Below are 15,685 nucleotides of genomic sequence, written 5' to 3' on the forward strand. Positions count from 1 at the left end.
TCCAAAAGGCTTTCGGAGCCATCATTGACTCCAACATGTCTCTGGACCTACTCACTGTCACAGTCATACTCTGGACCTAGTTTTGTCCCATGGAATAAATGTTGTGGATCTTAATGTTTTTCCTCATAATCCTGGACTATCGGACCACCATTTTATTATGTTTGCAATCGCAACAAATAATCAGCTCAGACCCCAACCAAGGAGCATCAAAAGTCGTGCTATAAAGTTTCAGACAACCCAAAGATTCCTTGATGCCCTTCCAGATTCCCTCTGCCTACCCAAGGACGTCAGAGAACAACAATCAGTTAACCACCTAACGGAGGAACTCAATTTAACCTTGAGCAATATCCTAGATGCAGTTGCACCCCTAAAAACATTTGTCATAAGAAACTAGCTCCCTGGTATACAGAAAATACCCGAGCTCTGACGCAAGCTTCCAGAAAATTGGAACGGAAATGGCGCCACACCAAACTGGAAGTCTTCCGACTAGCTTGGAAAGACAGTACCGTACAGTATCGAAGAGCCCTCACTGCTGCTCAATCATCCTATTTTTCCAACTTAACTGAGGAAAATAAGAACAATCCGAAATTTATTTTTGATACTGCCGCAAAGCTAACTAAAAAGCAGCATTCCCCAAGAGAGGATGGCTTTCACTTCAGCAGTAATAAATTCATGAACTTCTTTGAGGAAAAGATCATGATCATTAGAAAGCAAATTACGGACTCCTCGTTAATTCTGCGTATTCCTCCAAAGCTCAGTTGTCCTGAGTCTGCACAACTCTGCCAGGACCTAGGATCAAGAAAGACACTCAAGTGTTTTAGCACTATATTTAGCACTATACAGCCTTGCGAAAGTATTCGGCCCCCTTGAACTTTGCGATCCTTTGCCACATTTCAGGCTTCAAACATAAAGATATAAAACTGTATTTTTTTTGTGAAGAATCAACAACAAGTGGGACACAATCATGAAGTGGAACGACATTTATTGGATATTTCAAACTTTTTTAACAAATCAAAAACTGAAAAATTGGGCGTGCAAAATTATTCAGCCCCCTTAAGTTAATACTTTGTAGCGCCACATTTTGCTGTGATTACAGCTGTAAGTCGCTTGGGGTATGTCTATCAGTTTTGCACATCGAGAGACTGACATTTTTTCCCATTCCTCCTTGCAAAACAGCTCGAGCTCAGTGAGGTTGGATGGAGAGCACTTGTGAACAGCAGTTTTCAGTTCTTTCCACAGATTCTCGATTGGATTCAGGTCTGGACTTTGACTTGGCCATTCTAACACCTGGATATGTTTATTTTTGAACCATTCCATTGTAGATTTTGCTTTATGTTTTGGATCATTGTCTTGTTGGAAGACAAATCTCCGTCCCAGTCTCAGGTCTTTTGCAGACTCCATCAGGTTTTCTTCCAGAATGGTCCTGTATTTGGCTCCATCCATCTTCCCATCAATTTTAACCATCTTCCCTGTCCCTGCTGAAGAAAAGCAGGCCCAAACCATGACGCTGCCACCACCATGTTTGACAGTGGGGATAGTGTGTTCAGTGTGATGAGCTGTGTTGCTTTTACGCCAAACATAACGTTTTGCATTGTTGCCAAAAAGTTCAATTTTGGTTTCATCTGACCAGAGCACCTTCTTCCACATGTTTGGTGTGTCTCCCAGGTGGCTTGTGGCAAACTTTAACCAACACTTTTTATGGATATCTTTAAGAAATGGCTTTCTTCTTGCCACTCTTCCATAAAGGCCAGATTTGTGCAATATACGACTGATTGTTGTCCTATGGACAGAGTCTCCCACCTCAGCTGTAGATCTTTGCAGTTCATCCAGAGTGATCATGGGCCTCTTGGCTGCATCTCTGATCAGTCTTCTCCTTGTATGAGCTGAAAGTTTAGAGGGACGGCCAGGTCTTGGTAGATATGCAGTGGTCTGATACTCCTTCCATTTCAATATTATCGCTTGCACAGTGCTCCTTGGGATGTTTAAAGCTTGGGAAATCTTTTTGTATCCAAATCCGGCTTTAAACTTCTTCACAACAGTATCTCGGACCTGCCTGGTGTGTTCCTTGTTCTTCATGATGCTCTCTGCGCTTTTAACGGACCTCTGAGACTATCACAGTGCAGGTGCATTTATACGGAGACTTGATTACACAGAGGTGGATTGTATTTATCATCATTAGTCATTTAGGTCAACATTGGATCATTCAGAGATCCTCGCTGAACTTCTGGAGAGAGTTTGCTGCACTGAAAGTAAAGGGGCTGAATAATTTTGCACGCCCAATTTTTCAGTTTTTGATTTGTTAAAAAACTTTGAAATATCCAATAAATGTCGTTCCACTTCATGATTGTGTCCCACTTGTTGTTGGTTCTTCACAAAAAAAATACAGTTTTATATCTTTATGTTTGAAGCCTGAAATGTGGCAAAAGGTCGCAAAGTTCAAGGGGGCCGAATACTTTCGCAAGGCACTGTATCTCTTGACACAATGATGAACATAATCATGGCTTCTAAACCTTCAAGCTGCATACTGGACCCTATTCCAACTAAACTACCGAAAGAGCTGCTTCCTGCGCTTGGCCCTCCTATGTTGAACATAATAAATGGCTCTCTATCCACCGGATGTGTACCAAATTCACTAAAAGTGGCAGTAATAAAGCCTCTCTTGAAAAAGCCAAACCTTGACCCAGAAAATATAAAAAACTATCGGCCTATATCGAATCTTCCATTCTTCTCAAAATTTCAGAAAAAGATGTTGTGCAGCAACTCACAGCCTCCCTGAAGACAAGCAATGTATACAAAATGCTTCAGACTGGTTTTAGACCCCATCATAGCACTGAGACTGCACTTGTGAAGGTGGTAAATTACCTTTTAATGGCGCCAGACCGAGGCTCTGCATCTGTCCTCGTGCTCCTAGACCTTAGTGCTGCTTTTGATACCATCGATCACCACATTCTTTTGGAGAGATTGGAAACCCAAATTGGTCTACATGGACAAGTTCTGGCCTGGTTTAGATCTTATCTGTCGGAAAGATATCAGTCTGTCTCTGTGAATGATTTGTCCTCTGACAAATCAACTGTAAATTTCGGTGTTCCTCAAGGTTCCGTTTTAGGACCACTATTGCTTTCACTATATATCTTACCTCTTGGGGATGTCATTCGAAAACATGTTAACTTTAACTGCTATGCGATTGACACACAGCTGTACATTTCAATGAAACATGGTGAAGCCCCAAAATTGCCCTCGCTAGAAGCCTGTGTTTCAGACATATGGAAGTGGATGGCTGCAAACTTTCTATGTTTAAACTCGGACAAAACAGAGATGCTTGTTCTAGGTCCCAAGAACCAAAGAGATATTCTGTTGAATCAATTAATTAATTAATCTTGATTGTTGTACAGTCGTCTCAAATAAAACTGTGAAGGACCTTGGCGTTACTCTGGACCCTGATCTCTCTTTTGATGAACATATCAAGACTGTTTCAAGGGCAGCTTTTTTCCATCTACGTAACATTGCAAAAATCAGAAACATTGTCCAAAAATGATGCAGAAAAATTAATCCATGCTTTTGTTACTTCTAGGTTAGACAACTGCAATGCTCTACTTTCCAGCTACCCGGATAAAGTACTAAATAATCTTCGTATTTAGTGCTAAATACGGCTGCTAGAATCCTGACTAGAACCAAAATATTTGAACATATCACTCCAGTACTAGCCTGCCTACACTGGCTTCCTGTTAAGGCATGGGCTGATTTCAAGGTTTTACTGCTAACCTACAAAGCATTTCATGGGGTTGCTCCTACCTATCTTTCCGATTTGGTCCTGCCGTACATACAGTACCTACACGTACGCTACGGGCACAAGACGGCAGGCCTCCTAATTGTCCCTAGAATTAATAAGCGAACAGCTGGAGGCAGGGCTTTCTCCTATAAAGCTACATTTTTATGGAATGGTCTGCCTACCCATGTGAGAGACGCAGATTCAGTCTCAACCTTTAAGTCTTTACTGAAGACTCATCTCTCAGTGGGTAATGTGATTGAGTGTAGTCTGGCCCAGGAGTGTGAAGGTGAACGGAAAGGCTCTGGAGCAATGAACCGCCCTTGTTGTCTCTGCCTGGCCGGTTCCCCTCTCTCCACTGGGATTCTCTGCCTCTAACCCTACTACAGGGGCTGAGTCACTGGCTTACTGGTGCTCTTCCATGCCGTCCCTAGCAGGGGTGCGTCACTTGAGTAGGTTGAGTCACTGACGTGATCTTCCCGTCTGGGTTGTGCTCTGGAGGAGATCTTTGTGGGCTATACTCGGCCTTGTCTCAGGATGGTAAGTTGGTGGTTGAAGACATCCCTCCAGTGGTGTGGGCGCTGTGCTTTGGCAAAGTGGGTGGGGTTATATCCTGCCTGTTTGGGGGTATCATCAGATGGGGCCACAGTGTCTCCTGACCCCTCCTGTCTCAGCCTCCAGTATTTATGCTGCAGTAGTTTGTGTCGGGGGGCTAGGGTCAGTCTGTTATATCTGGAGTACTTCTGTCTTATCCGGTGTCCTGTGTGAATTTAAGTATGCTCTCTCTAATTCTCTCTCTCGGAGGACCATGCCTCAGGACTACCTGGCATGATGACTCCTTGCTGTCCCCAGTCTTCCTAGGTTTTGGCCTTTCTAGGGAGTTTTTCCTAGCCACCATACCTCTACACCTGCATTGCTTGCGGTTTGGGGTTTTAGGCTGGGTTTCTGTACAGCACTTTGAGATATCAGCTGATGTAAGAAGGGCTATATAAATAAATTTGATTTGAAGTTAACTTAGAAAGTGAAAGTTACCCAGTAAAATCCTACTTGAGTAAAAGTATTTGGTTTTAAATATACTTAAGTATCAAAAGTAAATGTAATTGCTAAAATATTCTTAAGTATCAAAAGCAAAAGTATAAAAATGGTAAAATTCCTTAAATTAAGCAAACCAGACAGCACCATTAATTTTTTATTGACGGATAGCCAGGAGCTCCAACACTCAAGACATTTACAAACAAAGTGTGTTTAGTGAGTCTGCCAGATGTGTGTGAATTAGACCATTGTCCTGTCCTGCTACATTCAAAATGTAACGAGTACTTTTGGGTACAAGGGAAAATGTATGGAGTAAAAAGTACACCATTTTCTTGATAAATGTAGTGAAGTAAAAGTTGTCAAAAATATAAATAGTAAAGTACAGACACCCCCCAAAACTACTTAAGTAAAAATACTTTATACCAATGACATTAGCAAACCCACACGTCTGCCTTCTGCCCAGTACAGTTGAAATCGGGATTAATCGTGAAGACCACACTTCTCCACCGTATCAGTGGCCATCGAAGGTGTGCATTTTCACACTGAAGTCAGTTACAACGCTGAACTGCAGTTGGGTCAAGACCCTGACGAGGACAACATGCACAAAGATGACCTTCCCTAAGATGGTTTCTGACAGTGTAGAAATTCTTCAGTTGTGCAATCCCAGAGTTTCATCAGCTGTCCGGGTGGCTGGTCTCAGACGTAATGATCATGCTGTTTAATCAGCTTCTTGATATGCCACACCTGTCAAGTGGATGGATTATCTTGGCAAAGGAGAAACGCTCACTAACAGGAATGTAAACAAACTTGTGCACAAAATTGGAAATATGCTTTTTGTGCATGAAGCTTTTTCAGCTCATGAAAAACGTGTTCATGTTGCGTGTGTATGTGTTGTGAGGCAATGAACATGATTAACACTCAAACTCAACTTCTCAGTCTCCACAGCACTTTGCCAAAATGGAAGTGTGAGCAGTTGATTCACCAGGGAGTCTTGGATCAAATACCATACCTTTGTTTCGGCAGAGAGGATTACCCATTGAGTGATACAATTGCTTCAGGTCATGCCATTTTGAAAAAGTGCTTTAAAAACAAGAATTAATACATACTTAGCTCGAGGACATGTATTACTTGGTCAGTTTTGTTTTAGATTGATTGTGTAGTGCATGACAAATCCACAGCTGGCATGTTAGTGTTTTCACAATAATTACCTAAATACATTGTCCCAACAACCTTTTTTTAGTACTCAAAAGGTTGACTGTACAGCAGTGCATCAGGGTTGAACATTTTTGTAAAATTTTATAAAAAAGGGCATGTGTATCAAAACTTTACATTTGTAAATACTGTACTGCGCTTTTGGTTGATACTTTAAAAATACCATAAATAACTTTATTAAACAAGTAGCTAAACCATTTCTGTGATTCAATGTGTGTGACTAAGAGGTTTCAGCTTTACGCTTACAGTACCATTCATCGCAGACAGACCAAAACGTAAAGTTAAGTACTTTAATGGAGTGTGTTTGGTGATCAAACTGGAATGTTATTTATACATTAAAACATCTAATTGACGCTCAGACCTACCAACACAGCATGACGCTGGAGGATAGTCTGTTCGTTACCTTCTAACAGACTACCTGCCCCTACAGAGAGAATACTTCATAGAAACTTCCGATCGACCATCACAAAAAAAGGGTCTCGTATTAATCTCAATATAATTAAAATAAAAAAATATATTTTATATACACACAAAAACGAGTCATGCATATTACCCTAGTAGCTGAAAACACTTAACATTCTGTTCCACTTACCCACAACCTGTGCAGTCAAACCCACCATCCCAAGAGGAAGGTGTAGCACAGTGATTTTGTTATAGATTGTACAAAATCATATTGTGGACCACTTGCCACATTAAGCATAGACATGTCATTGGGACAGTCGTCCCTATACTAAGGTTAAGGAAACTGTTTCACAAATGTCAATGTATTTCAGGGAGTAGCATTGTTCTGAGTAATAGGGAACTCCTACGCCGAGAGGGAGGCAGGGGCGATCTTACGAAGGAGCTTGTTGAGGGCTGTAATCTTCTCCTCTAAGATGAAGTTCTTTTTCTCAGCAGTCTTCTGCCGCTGCTCAGTGACCTGCAGTGCCTTCATCAGCTGGGAGTTCTCCACATACAGGTCCTTCAGCATGATGTCCAACTTGGCATTCTTCGCCAGCTGTGGGAGGGAAAGGGACACAATTAAATAGTCCGATTTTCAGGACATGTTTCTCTGACTCTGCTGTTTGTCTCATATGAACGGTAAACTGACCTGCTCCTTCAGCTGGTTGACCTTCTCCTGCAGAATCATGCGCACACTCCTCAGCTTGGTCTCCACCTCCTCCATCCTCTCCTGCATGTCCCCCATCACCTTTTCATATTGCTCCTGAGCACCAACAGAGAGAGGGCATTTAGACCATGTCAACATCATACACATTTCCTGTGATGCAGTGAAGTACCTGCTGCAGGCCCATCTGAGCACTGGCTTGCTGGGCCTGTGTGCGGAGGGTCTCCTCCAGCTGCTGCCCCCTGCGCCGCTCCTCTGCCAGCTGGGCCTGGAGGTGTGCCAGCTGCTCCCTAGACCCCAGTCCTGCCTGCTCCCTGAACTGCTGCAACTGCTGGGCATGCTGGACCTGGGCCAGGGTCAAGGCTGTCTCTGCCCGCAGTGCCTGCACAAAAAAAACTGTGCTTGAGCATTGACTACATTGTAGTCAGATTTGCATCCCAAACTATTCTTGCTCAAACGGATCCCCTCAAACATGCTGATAGACTCAATAGGACATAAGAATGGAGTTTGGACATTTTCATGAAAGGAATTAGCCTAAACTTTCACAAGCCTGAGGGGGAGGATTAGTGCAAACTTGGACCATGGTGTTAGTTGCTTAATTTTAGTTTAAATTGGCAAACCTGCTTTCGGTTTAGAGATTTGGTGCCTCAGCAAAAGTAAATTGATAAATGATTTGACCAAAATGTGTGGCGTAATCACCTGGTCCTGTGCCTCCGCCCAAGCAGCCTCCAGTTGTGCCTGTTTGCTCTTCATAGTCAAGCACTCCTGGGTCAGACTCTGTACCTCGAAGTCTTGGCCCTGCAGCTGACACACCTGAAGGAAACAAAGCATAACCGTGAACTTCAACCTACATTTCAGAAAGACTACCAAAGACACTGGTCACCAATGTTCCCTCACATTTTTTGGGGCACTGAGCAACTTTTAGGTCTTGTTAGCAGAAACTTGAACGTGGTGAGAATTTGGTGCAACTTCCGGCGTGCATTTATAGTGAACACAGTTTTAGACAGTAGCCAATAGGCATAATGTAGGCCTACCAACAAAACAAAAGAGCAAATCCCATAACATTTTCACATAGAAATAGGCTTCTATGATATAGGTCAGTAGCCTACATGTGGTGTTCAATGCAAGCTTACATTGCATGAGACTTAAAAAAGTACATTACGAAGGACTTGACATTAATTCATGATTTTTTTTACTTGGTCTTCAACACCATGGGCCAAATAGGTGACTGTAAATTGCATTGTGTTATATGACGCAAGAAACCACTTTACAAAATAAATAAGTATTATTATTACTATACAGAGAATTAGACAATGCAGAGGGCTAGCCTCCATATTGGCTTATTGCGCCTTTTTATTAAGACATATGCTTCTTACCGGACTGGCTTTTCAAAGGCAGCTTGAAATGTAGCCGACACGTTGTTCTCTTGTAGGAAGCAGTAACTCCCCATTGCTGACCTATACTCATCTATAACTGGGCTAATAACTCGCTAACTAGCAAAGACAAATGTGCACATCTGAACTGAACGTGCATTCACTCGCAGGGGATTGAAAGACAGCTCGTGGGCTACCCCGTAGTGCTCTGCCCCTGCCTACAAAAATCAGACTAATTTGCTTTGGTTTGTTGCATTAAAAAAACTGATATAATGTTGATTCGTCTGCGGGGCCCGGCATTTCTTCTGCACGGCAGTCCTGGAGGAGGCGCGTAGCCGCGCGCAGCTTTGAGGGAACATCACTGGTGATCCAAGATACACCTCCGGTGTTGTTTCCAATTGAGAGCAAGCGAAGCATAAAGGGCTGAAAAAGCAAGGAGGTGGAGAGCCAAGCACAAGCCAGCAAGATCTTATTGGTGCGTAATAGCATGCATTTGCATATTGTCATTAGGGAAAAGCCTACTCTGAAGTGTGCGTGCGTGCGCAATAACTCAATTCGCCCTTGCACTCCTAAACAATGCCATTTTTTTTAACTTTTAGAAATGGTAAAGTCTACAAAACTTGGCCCACTCTTATTAACAGATTCTAGTTTTGGGAGCAGAAATGAATTGAGATCGAATGTTTCATCAATGAGAACATTTGCAGAATGTTGGCCAAGTCCCATCTAGCGCCGTCTTCTCCCACTGGACTTCCTCTCAATCTCCATATTTGGTGGCGAGAAGAAGTGCTAAATCGATGCTTCAGATTTATACAGCCGGTGAGCCATCTGTCTCCTATCTGTGCTACTATGTTAACTTACTGCCCATCACATCAACTGCCTCAGTGTTATATGTTGTTGAACAAGGAAGAACAATAGCTTCAGGAGCAAGTGACGTAGTCCTACCTCATTGAGCAGCTCCTGGTTTCGAAGGCGCAGGCTCTGGCACTCCTCCTGTAGGGCCATGGTGGCCTCCTCCTCATGATGTTTCTGGGCCAGACGCAGCTGCTCCTTCTCCCTACTCAGCCTGCCCATGCTGGCCTCCAGCTCCTTTACCTGATGATCAGCACACAACAATGAAGTCCGTCAGAGCTGTTGTATCAATACTCTATATTAAAGAGCAAATTCAGGAGCAGCAAAAAGTGAGGCGATATTTCTAAACGTTTTCATCGTCGGGATGTCACCCACCTTGTCCTGGGCCTCCTGCAGCATCCTCTGGTGGTTGGCAACTTCCTGGTCCTGATCAGTCTTCACCTGACCCACAGCCTGGAGTTTGGAACGAAGCAGCTCTGTCTGGGAGTCCACGGAGCGAAGAGAATCCTGGAGCATCTCAACCTGTAAACAAAACATTCATACATAGTCAGAGGAAACCTAGAATTTAGTACTTGGAAGATGACAAGCCTCCCCCCAACAGAGATGCTATAGCCAAGTAGATCCTTCTCTCACTTTATGGGTCCTCTCCTCTGCCTCCCTCAGCAGCCTCTCCTTATCCTGCTCCAGCCACTGGTGCTTCAGGGTCAGGCTGGTCAGCGAGGACTCCACCTCTGACAAACGTTGGAGCTAAGAACAAACAAAACATTCAAGAACCAAGGTTCATTAATGAGACCCGTTAGCTAGACGATCAAAAATTTTTTTTTTTTTTTTTTAAATGCTGAACAATAAATTGGCTTACATTCTTCACAATTTAGACCAAACTTTGTATCAAGACCAGGGATGGTCAACTTTGATAGGAGAAACTCAAACGGAACACATCACGAGGGGCCGCAGTGGCTTGTGGGTTTGCATACTCACAAACTGACACCATCCCTAAAGTGAAGCATGCTGGTGGCAGCATCATGCTGTGGGGATGTTTTTCAGCGGCAGGGACTGGGAAACTAGTCAGGATCGAGGGAAAGATGAACGGAGCAAAGTGCAGAGAGATCCTTGATGAAAACCTGCTCCAGAGCTCTCAGGACCTCAGACTGGGGTGAAGGTTCACCTTCCAACAGGACAACAACCCTAAGCACAAAGCCAAGACAACACAGGAGTGGCTTCGGGACAAGTCTCAATGCTCGAGTGGCCCAGACTAGAGGTCGACAGATTATGATTTTTCAATGCCGATACCCATTATTGGAGGACCAAAAAAAGCCGATTTTTTATTTATTTATTTATTTAAACTTAATTTAATACATCAAATAAATAATGAAACATGTTCAATTTGGTTTAAATAATGCAAAAACAAAGTGTTGGAGAAGAAAGTGAAAGTGCCATGTAAGAAAGCTAACGTTTAAGTTCCTTGCTCAGAACATGAGAACATATGAAAGCTGGTGGTTCCTCTTAAAATGAGTCTTCAATATTCTCAGGTAAGAAGTTTTAGGTTGTAGTTATTATAGGAATTATAGGACTATTTATATCTATACCATTTGTATTTCATTAACCTTTGACTATTGGATGTTCTTATAGGCACTTTAGTATTGCCAGTGTAACAGTATAGCTTCCATCCCTCTCCTCGCTCCTACCTGGGCTCGAACCAGGAACACATCGACAACAGCCAACCTCGAAGCAGCGTTACCCATGCAGAGCAAGGCGAACAACCACTCCAAATCTCAGAGCGAGTGACGTTTGAAATGCTATTAGCGCGCACCCCGCTAACTAGCTAGCCATTTCACATCGGTTACACCAGCCTAATCTCGGGAGTTGATAGGCTTGAAGTCATAAACAGCGCAATGCTTGAAGCACAACGAAGAGCTGCTGGCAAAACGCACAAAAGTGCTGTTTGAATGAATGCTTACGAGCCTGCTGGTGCCTACCATCGCTCAGTCAGACTGCTCTATCAAATCATAGACTTAGTTATAACATAACACAAAAATACGAGCCGTAGGTCATTAATATGGTCGAATCCAGAAACTATCAACTCGAAAAAACAAGACGTTTATTATTTCATGATGTCTTCACTATTATTCTACAACGTAGAAAAATAGTACAAATAACGAAGAAACCCTTGACTGAGTAGATGTGTCCAAACTTTTGACTGGTACTGTGTGTGTGTGTGTGTGTGTGTGTGACCCAAAGGTCGCCCATATATACCTTTTCCTTGGTGGTGTTGAGCTCTCTCTCCAGCAGCTCCTTGTCATGCTGCCAGGCTGCCTGCAGGTGGAACCTCTCCCTCTCCTGCTGGGTGGAGGTCTCCTGGAGCTGCCTGGCTGCGGCCGCCCCCTCCTCCTGCTCCTGGGACACCTGCGCCAGCCGCTCTGTCAGCATCTGGACTGCCCCCTGGTCGCCACGGAGACGGGAGCTCAACTCAGAGTTTTCGTTGCTCAGCTGCAGGTTCCGGGCGCTCATGTCCAGGAGCTCCTCACGGTATTTGGCGTTCTGAGCGGGAGGGGAGCGAGGAAGGGCTCATCAGACTGGGTCTTGGGTCATTGAGAATGTTCATGTGTCCATTGATCAAATGTAGGCTATGAAAATCTATAAGGCTGAAAGGGTCAGTTGAACTATGCAGGGTGATTATGGTAAAATGGAAAAAAAAACAACTTTTGAAAACAAACCTCTTTGCAATGCCTCTCCTGCTCCTCCCTGTTCTTCTCATGTTCCTGCTCCACTTTGTCCAGTTTCTTTCTGATGGAATCAAAGATGGAAAGGAATGATTCAATGCCGTGTAGACAGGATAAAGCTTAAATATGACATTTGTAAGCCCTATCTGAATTGAGCATTTTCTCACAGCAACATTACTGACGGATCAACTTACTTCTTCTGGATAATCTCCACCTCAAGTTTCTGGACATCCTGCTGTAACATGGCCAATCTGTCCTTCAGTGCACTGTTCTCACAGTTCACCTTGTCTAGCTGAGATCTAGCATTGAAATAGTTGAGATATGAGTTTCTCCTCAAATGCATTTTTCTGGGTAATAATTTCGGGGAAGAATTTACAATTTGACGCTAACATTTCAGTTCCAAATAAAACTGGGTGAAATCAATGCACTTCTGTGGTGAAGTAAAATGGACACGGGATTAGACAGGTAAACATTCAAATGATACAAATGTTATTCACACAAATGAAATCTACTAGCATGCACACCTAGGTGAAAACCATTCCGTTAGAGAGAGATAGTAAATTGTTAATGCATTCCAGACAGTTTGATGGAGGTGTAGAAATGGTTGAAGTCAGTTTTTTTATTATTATTTTATTATTTTTTAAAAAATGTACTTTTTACCCCTTTTTTCTCCCCAATTTTATGGTATCCAATTGGTACGGTCTTGTCCCATTGCTGCAACTCCTGTACGGACTCGGGAGAGGCGAAGGTCTAGAGCCATGCGTCCTCCGAAACACGACCCGCCAAGCCGCACTGCTTCTTGACACACTGCTCCCGGAAGCCAGCCGCATCAATGTGTCGGAGGAAACACTGTTCAGCTGGCAACCTGAAGTCAGCGTGCATGCACCCAGCCGCCACAAGGAGTCGCTAGAGCATGATGGGACAAGGACATCTCAGCCGGCCAAACCCTCCCCTAACCCGGACGATGCTGGGCCAATTGTGCGCCGCCTCAGGGGTTTCCTAGCCGACTGCGACACAGCCCAGGATCAAACCCGGATCTGTAGTGACGCCTCTAGCACTGCGATGCAATGCCTTAGACCACTGCGCCACTCGGGAGGCCCAAGACAGAAGGTTTCTGAAGAGAAAAAGGTGAGGATCTCTTTCAGATGAGAGCTGGTCGGTTGCAATTAGTCATTCAAATCTCAGCCTCCATATTTGGGGAAGAAAACATTGCAATCAGGCAGGTGAAGGTTAGTCGTTCGAAGGTTGGTTTGATTTCTGGTGACCGGCCTGCACATCACAAACCTGTGTGGACTGGCAGGGTCCATCACCATCTCCAGAGCCATGACCAGCTTCTCCATCTCCACCAGCTGCTCCTTCATCCTGCCTTTCTCCTTCTCAAAGGCCTCCTCCAACCCGTGGACCTCTGCCCGAGAGGAGAGCAGCGCCTGCTGGAGCTGGACAATTCTGCCAGCTTTTCCTCTGAGGGAGTGCAGCTCACTCTCCTTGGTCTCCAGCTGGGTGTTCCGCAGCTCCTTTTCCCTATAGTGCTTATTAGACAGGGCTTCCGCCATCTCTAACAGACCTGCCATCTGCTTCATATCTGACACAAGGTGGTGTACCTCTGTGGATTTGGCCTCTAGCTGGGCCCTTAGATTAGAAACCAGGTTGAACGTTTCACTCAGTTGGGCTTTCAGCTCTTGGATGTGGTCTCGGAGTTTGGATGATTCCGTTTCCATTTCTACGATCTGGTTGGAGAGTTGGTCTGCCAGGCGGATGTAGTTGGCGTTCTCCTGGCTCAGACTGTCCGTCTCTTCCCTCTCCCGGTCCAGGGTGGATTGGATCTGTGTGACCTTGGTTCGTTCCTGCCTCAAGGCTTCCTGTAGATTCTCCTCTGCCCTCTTCCATTGGTCTAACTCCTCAGTGACACAGTCAAGATCTGACTGCAGACGGTCAATGGTTGTCGTGCGTTTTCTCAGCTCCTCCTTCAGCTTTGCTCGGTCCGTCTTCAGGGAGACCATCTCAGCAGACTGCCTTGAGCGTTGCTCAAATTCGTTTCTCAGAGCCACCCGTGCCGTCTCCAACTCCCCCCTCAGGGTCGCTGTGTCTTCCTCTTTGGCCCTCAGTTGAACTTGCTGTTGTATGAAAGCACTGGACAGACGGCTGCAATTCTCTGCCAACGTTTCTTTGTCCTGAAGAAGTGTCTCAGATTCAGACCGTAGAATACACAGCTCCTCGCTTAGCTGAGACACCTCACTGAAGAGCGCTCTCTCTCTATCCCTCACCAACCCCAGCTCCTCTACAGCTTGCTGTTCAGAGGTCAGGCGCTCGGTCAAAGTCTCATGAAACGCCAGAGACACAGTGCTTTCCTCTAGCTGGGCACAAACCACCTCCAGTCTGGCCTGCAGTTGACTACACTGACCGCAAGTCTCTTCCAGTTTAGCCTCTGACTGACTGTGCTGTATATGTGACTCAGAGGCCAGATCAGCCTGCTTTTGCAGACTGGCTGTGTGCTCCTTCAGCTGCAGAACCTCCTCCTGATGCTCCTCCTCCAGCCTCTTCCTTTCCACAGCAGCCCGGCTGCAGATCCTGGCCTGCTCCTCACTCACCCTCTCTGTGCTGTGGAGCCTCTCCCTGTGCCTCTCCTGCTCCGGTTCCTGCAGGCACTCACAGCGTAGCTGGTGCATGAGGCTGTGCTGGGCCTGCTGTGTCTTCATCTGAGACACCTGCTGCTCTGCCTCTTTCCTGATTACATAGCACAGACTGTTCACTTAGGCACACACACACAAACTGCACACCAGTGTATGTGTTATGACTTAAAGGGATGAAGTTGTAGGGACTACGGTTGGCACAAAAAATTAAACAATTTTGAATGAGAAACAGGTAGCCAACCTATAAAACAATGTGAACTTGAAATTAATTGAGTTGAATGACAAAATACAGGCCAAGGAAGTAAGATAAGTTGGCTACACCCACCTTACGAGCAGCACTTCCTGGTCCATTCTGAGTTTCAGCTCAGCCTCCAGCTGGTCCTTCTCCGAGGTCAGCCTCTGGACCAGGTTACTGATCTCCCGGGCATAGTTCTGCTCCAGCTCTGCCTGTTCGCGCTGGGCCCTTCTCTCCTGGTCAGTGCCCCAGCCTGGCCCTCCCAGGCCCCCGGAGCTGCGCTGTAGCTGGGCCTGCAGCTTCTCCACTTCCTCCCTGAGCCTCTTAACCTGCTCTTCCACCTGGGCCTTCTGCTCCTCCAGATCACTGATCTCCACCTTGAAGCCCTGAGAGATGTCCTTCCTCTCCACCTCCATGTTCTGCCGCATCAGCTCCAGGCTGCGCTCGTAGAAGTTCACCTTTGAGGCAAGAATGATGAGGGGTCAGGGATATCCCAGAATTTGAAAAATGCACCTCCCATGTACTGACTTTTTTTTTTTTTTTTTACATCTAGTTTCACTCAAATTACCTACAATTTTGGACCTCTTAATTTCACAACAAAAAAATAGGAGACGATAATCAAAACAATACAAAAATGCGTGAGCCTGTGTCACAACGCCTCCTCTCTACCTTGGTCTCTAACTCAATCTTCAGGTCCTGCACCTCTTGGCTGTGCCTCTCCTTAAGCTGTCCCATGGCCATCTCAGTCTCAATGCTCACAACA

At 45.0% G+C, this 15,685-nt stretch overlaps 1 protein-coding gene across 4 annotated transcripts in view; it reads right to left on the reverse strand.

The window, feature by feature from the left end:
• Positions 1 to 5,152: 5,152 nt before the first annotated feature.
• The window catches only part of LOC110502375 (ninein-like protein), a 43,922-nt gene continuing 33,389 nt past the window's right edge, over positions 5,153 to 15,685 (reverse strand). For 2 of the 4 annotated variants that reach the window (XM_036959928.1, XM_036959927.1), the window contains exons 16-28: positions 15,592 to 15,685; positions 15,013 to 15,380; positions 13,342 to 14,781; positions 12,252 to 12,356; positions 12,052 to 12,121; positions 11,591 to 11,875; positions 9,971 to 10,084; positions 9,713 to 9,859; positions 9,431 to 9,580; positions 7,815 to 7,928; positions 7,288 to 7,497; positions 7,101 to 7,214; positions 5,153 to 7,007 (exon numbers count right to left, since the gene is read on the reverse strand). The exon at positions 15,592 to 15,685 is cut by the window's right edge and continues 31 nt beyond it. In XM_036959928.1, the coding sequence (XP_036815823.1) occupies positions 6,816 to 7,007; positions 7,101 to 7,214; positions 7,288 to 7,497; positions 7,815 to 7,928; positions 9,431 to 9,580; positions 9,713 to 9,859; positions 9,971 to 10,084; positions 11,591 to 11,875; positions 12,052 to 12,121; positions 12,252 to 12,356; positions 13,342 to 14,781; positions 15,013 to 15,380; positions 15,592 to 15,685 (3,403 nt within the window). In that variant the 3' untranslated portion in view covers positions 5,153 to 6,815. The remainder of the gene's footprint in view (positions 7,008 to 7,100; positions 7,215 to 7,287; positions 7,498 to 7,814; positions 7,929 to 9,430; positions 9,581 to 9,712; positions 9,860 to 9,970; positions 10,085 to 11,590; positions 11,876 to 12,051; positions 12,122 to 12,251; positions 12,357 to 13,341; positions 14,782 to 15,012; positions 15,381 to 15,591) is intronic. The other 2 variants (XM_036959929.1, XM_036959930.1) reach the window with 2 other exon arrangements.

The sequence above is a fragment of the Oncorhynchus mykiss genome, chromosome 23, assembly GCF_013265735.2.
Source record: "Oncorhynchus mykiss isolate Arlee chromosome 23, USDA_OmykA_1.1, whole genome shotgun sequence".
Taxonomy (NCBI): Eukaryota; Metazoa; Chordata; class Actinopteri; order Salmoniformes; family Salmonidae; genus Oncorhynchus; species Oncorhynchus mykiss.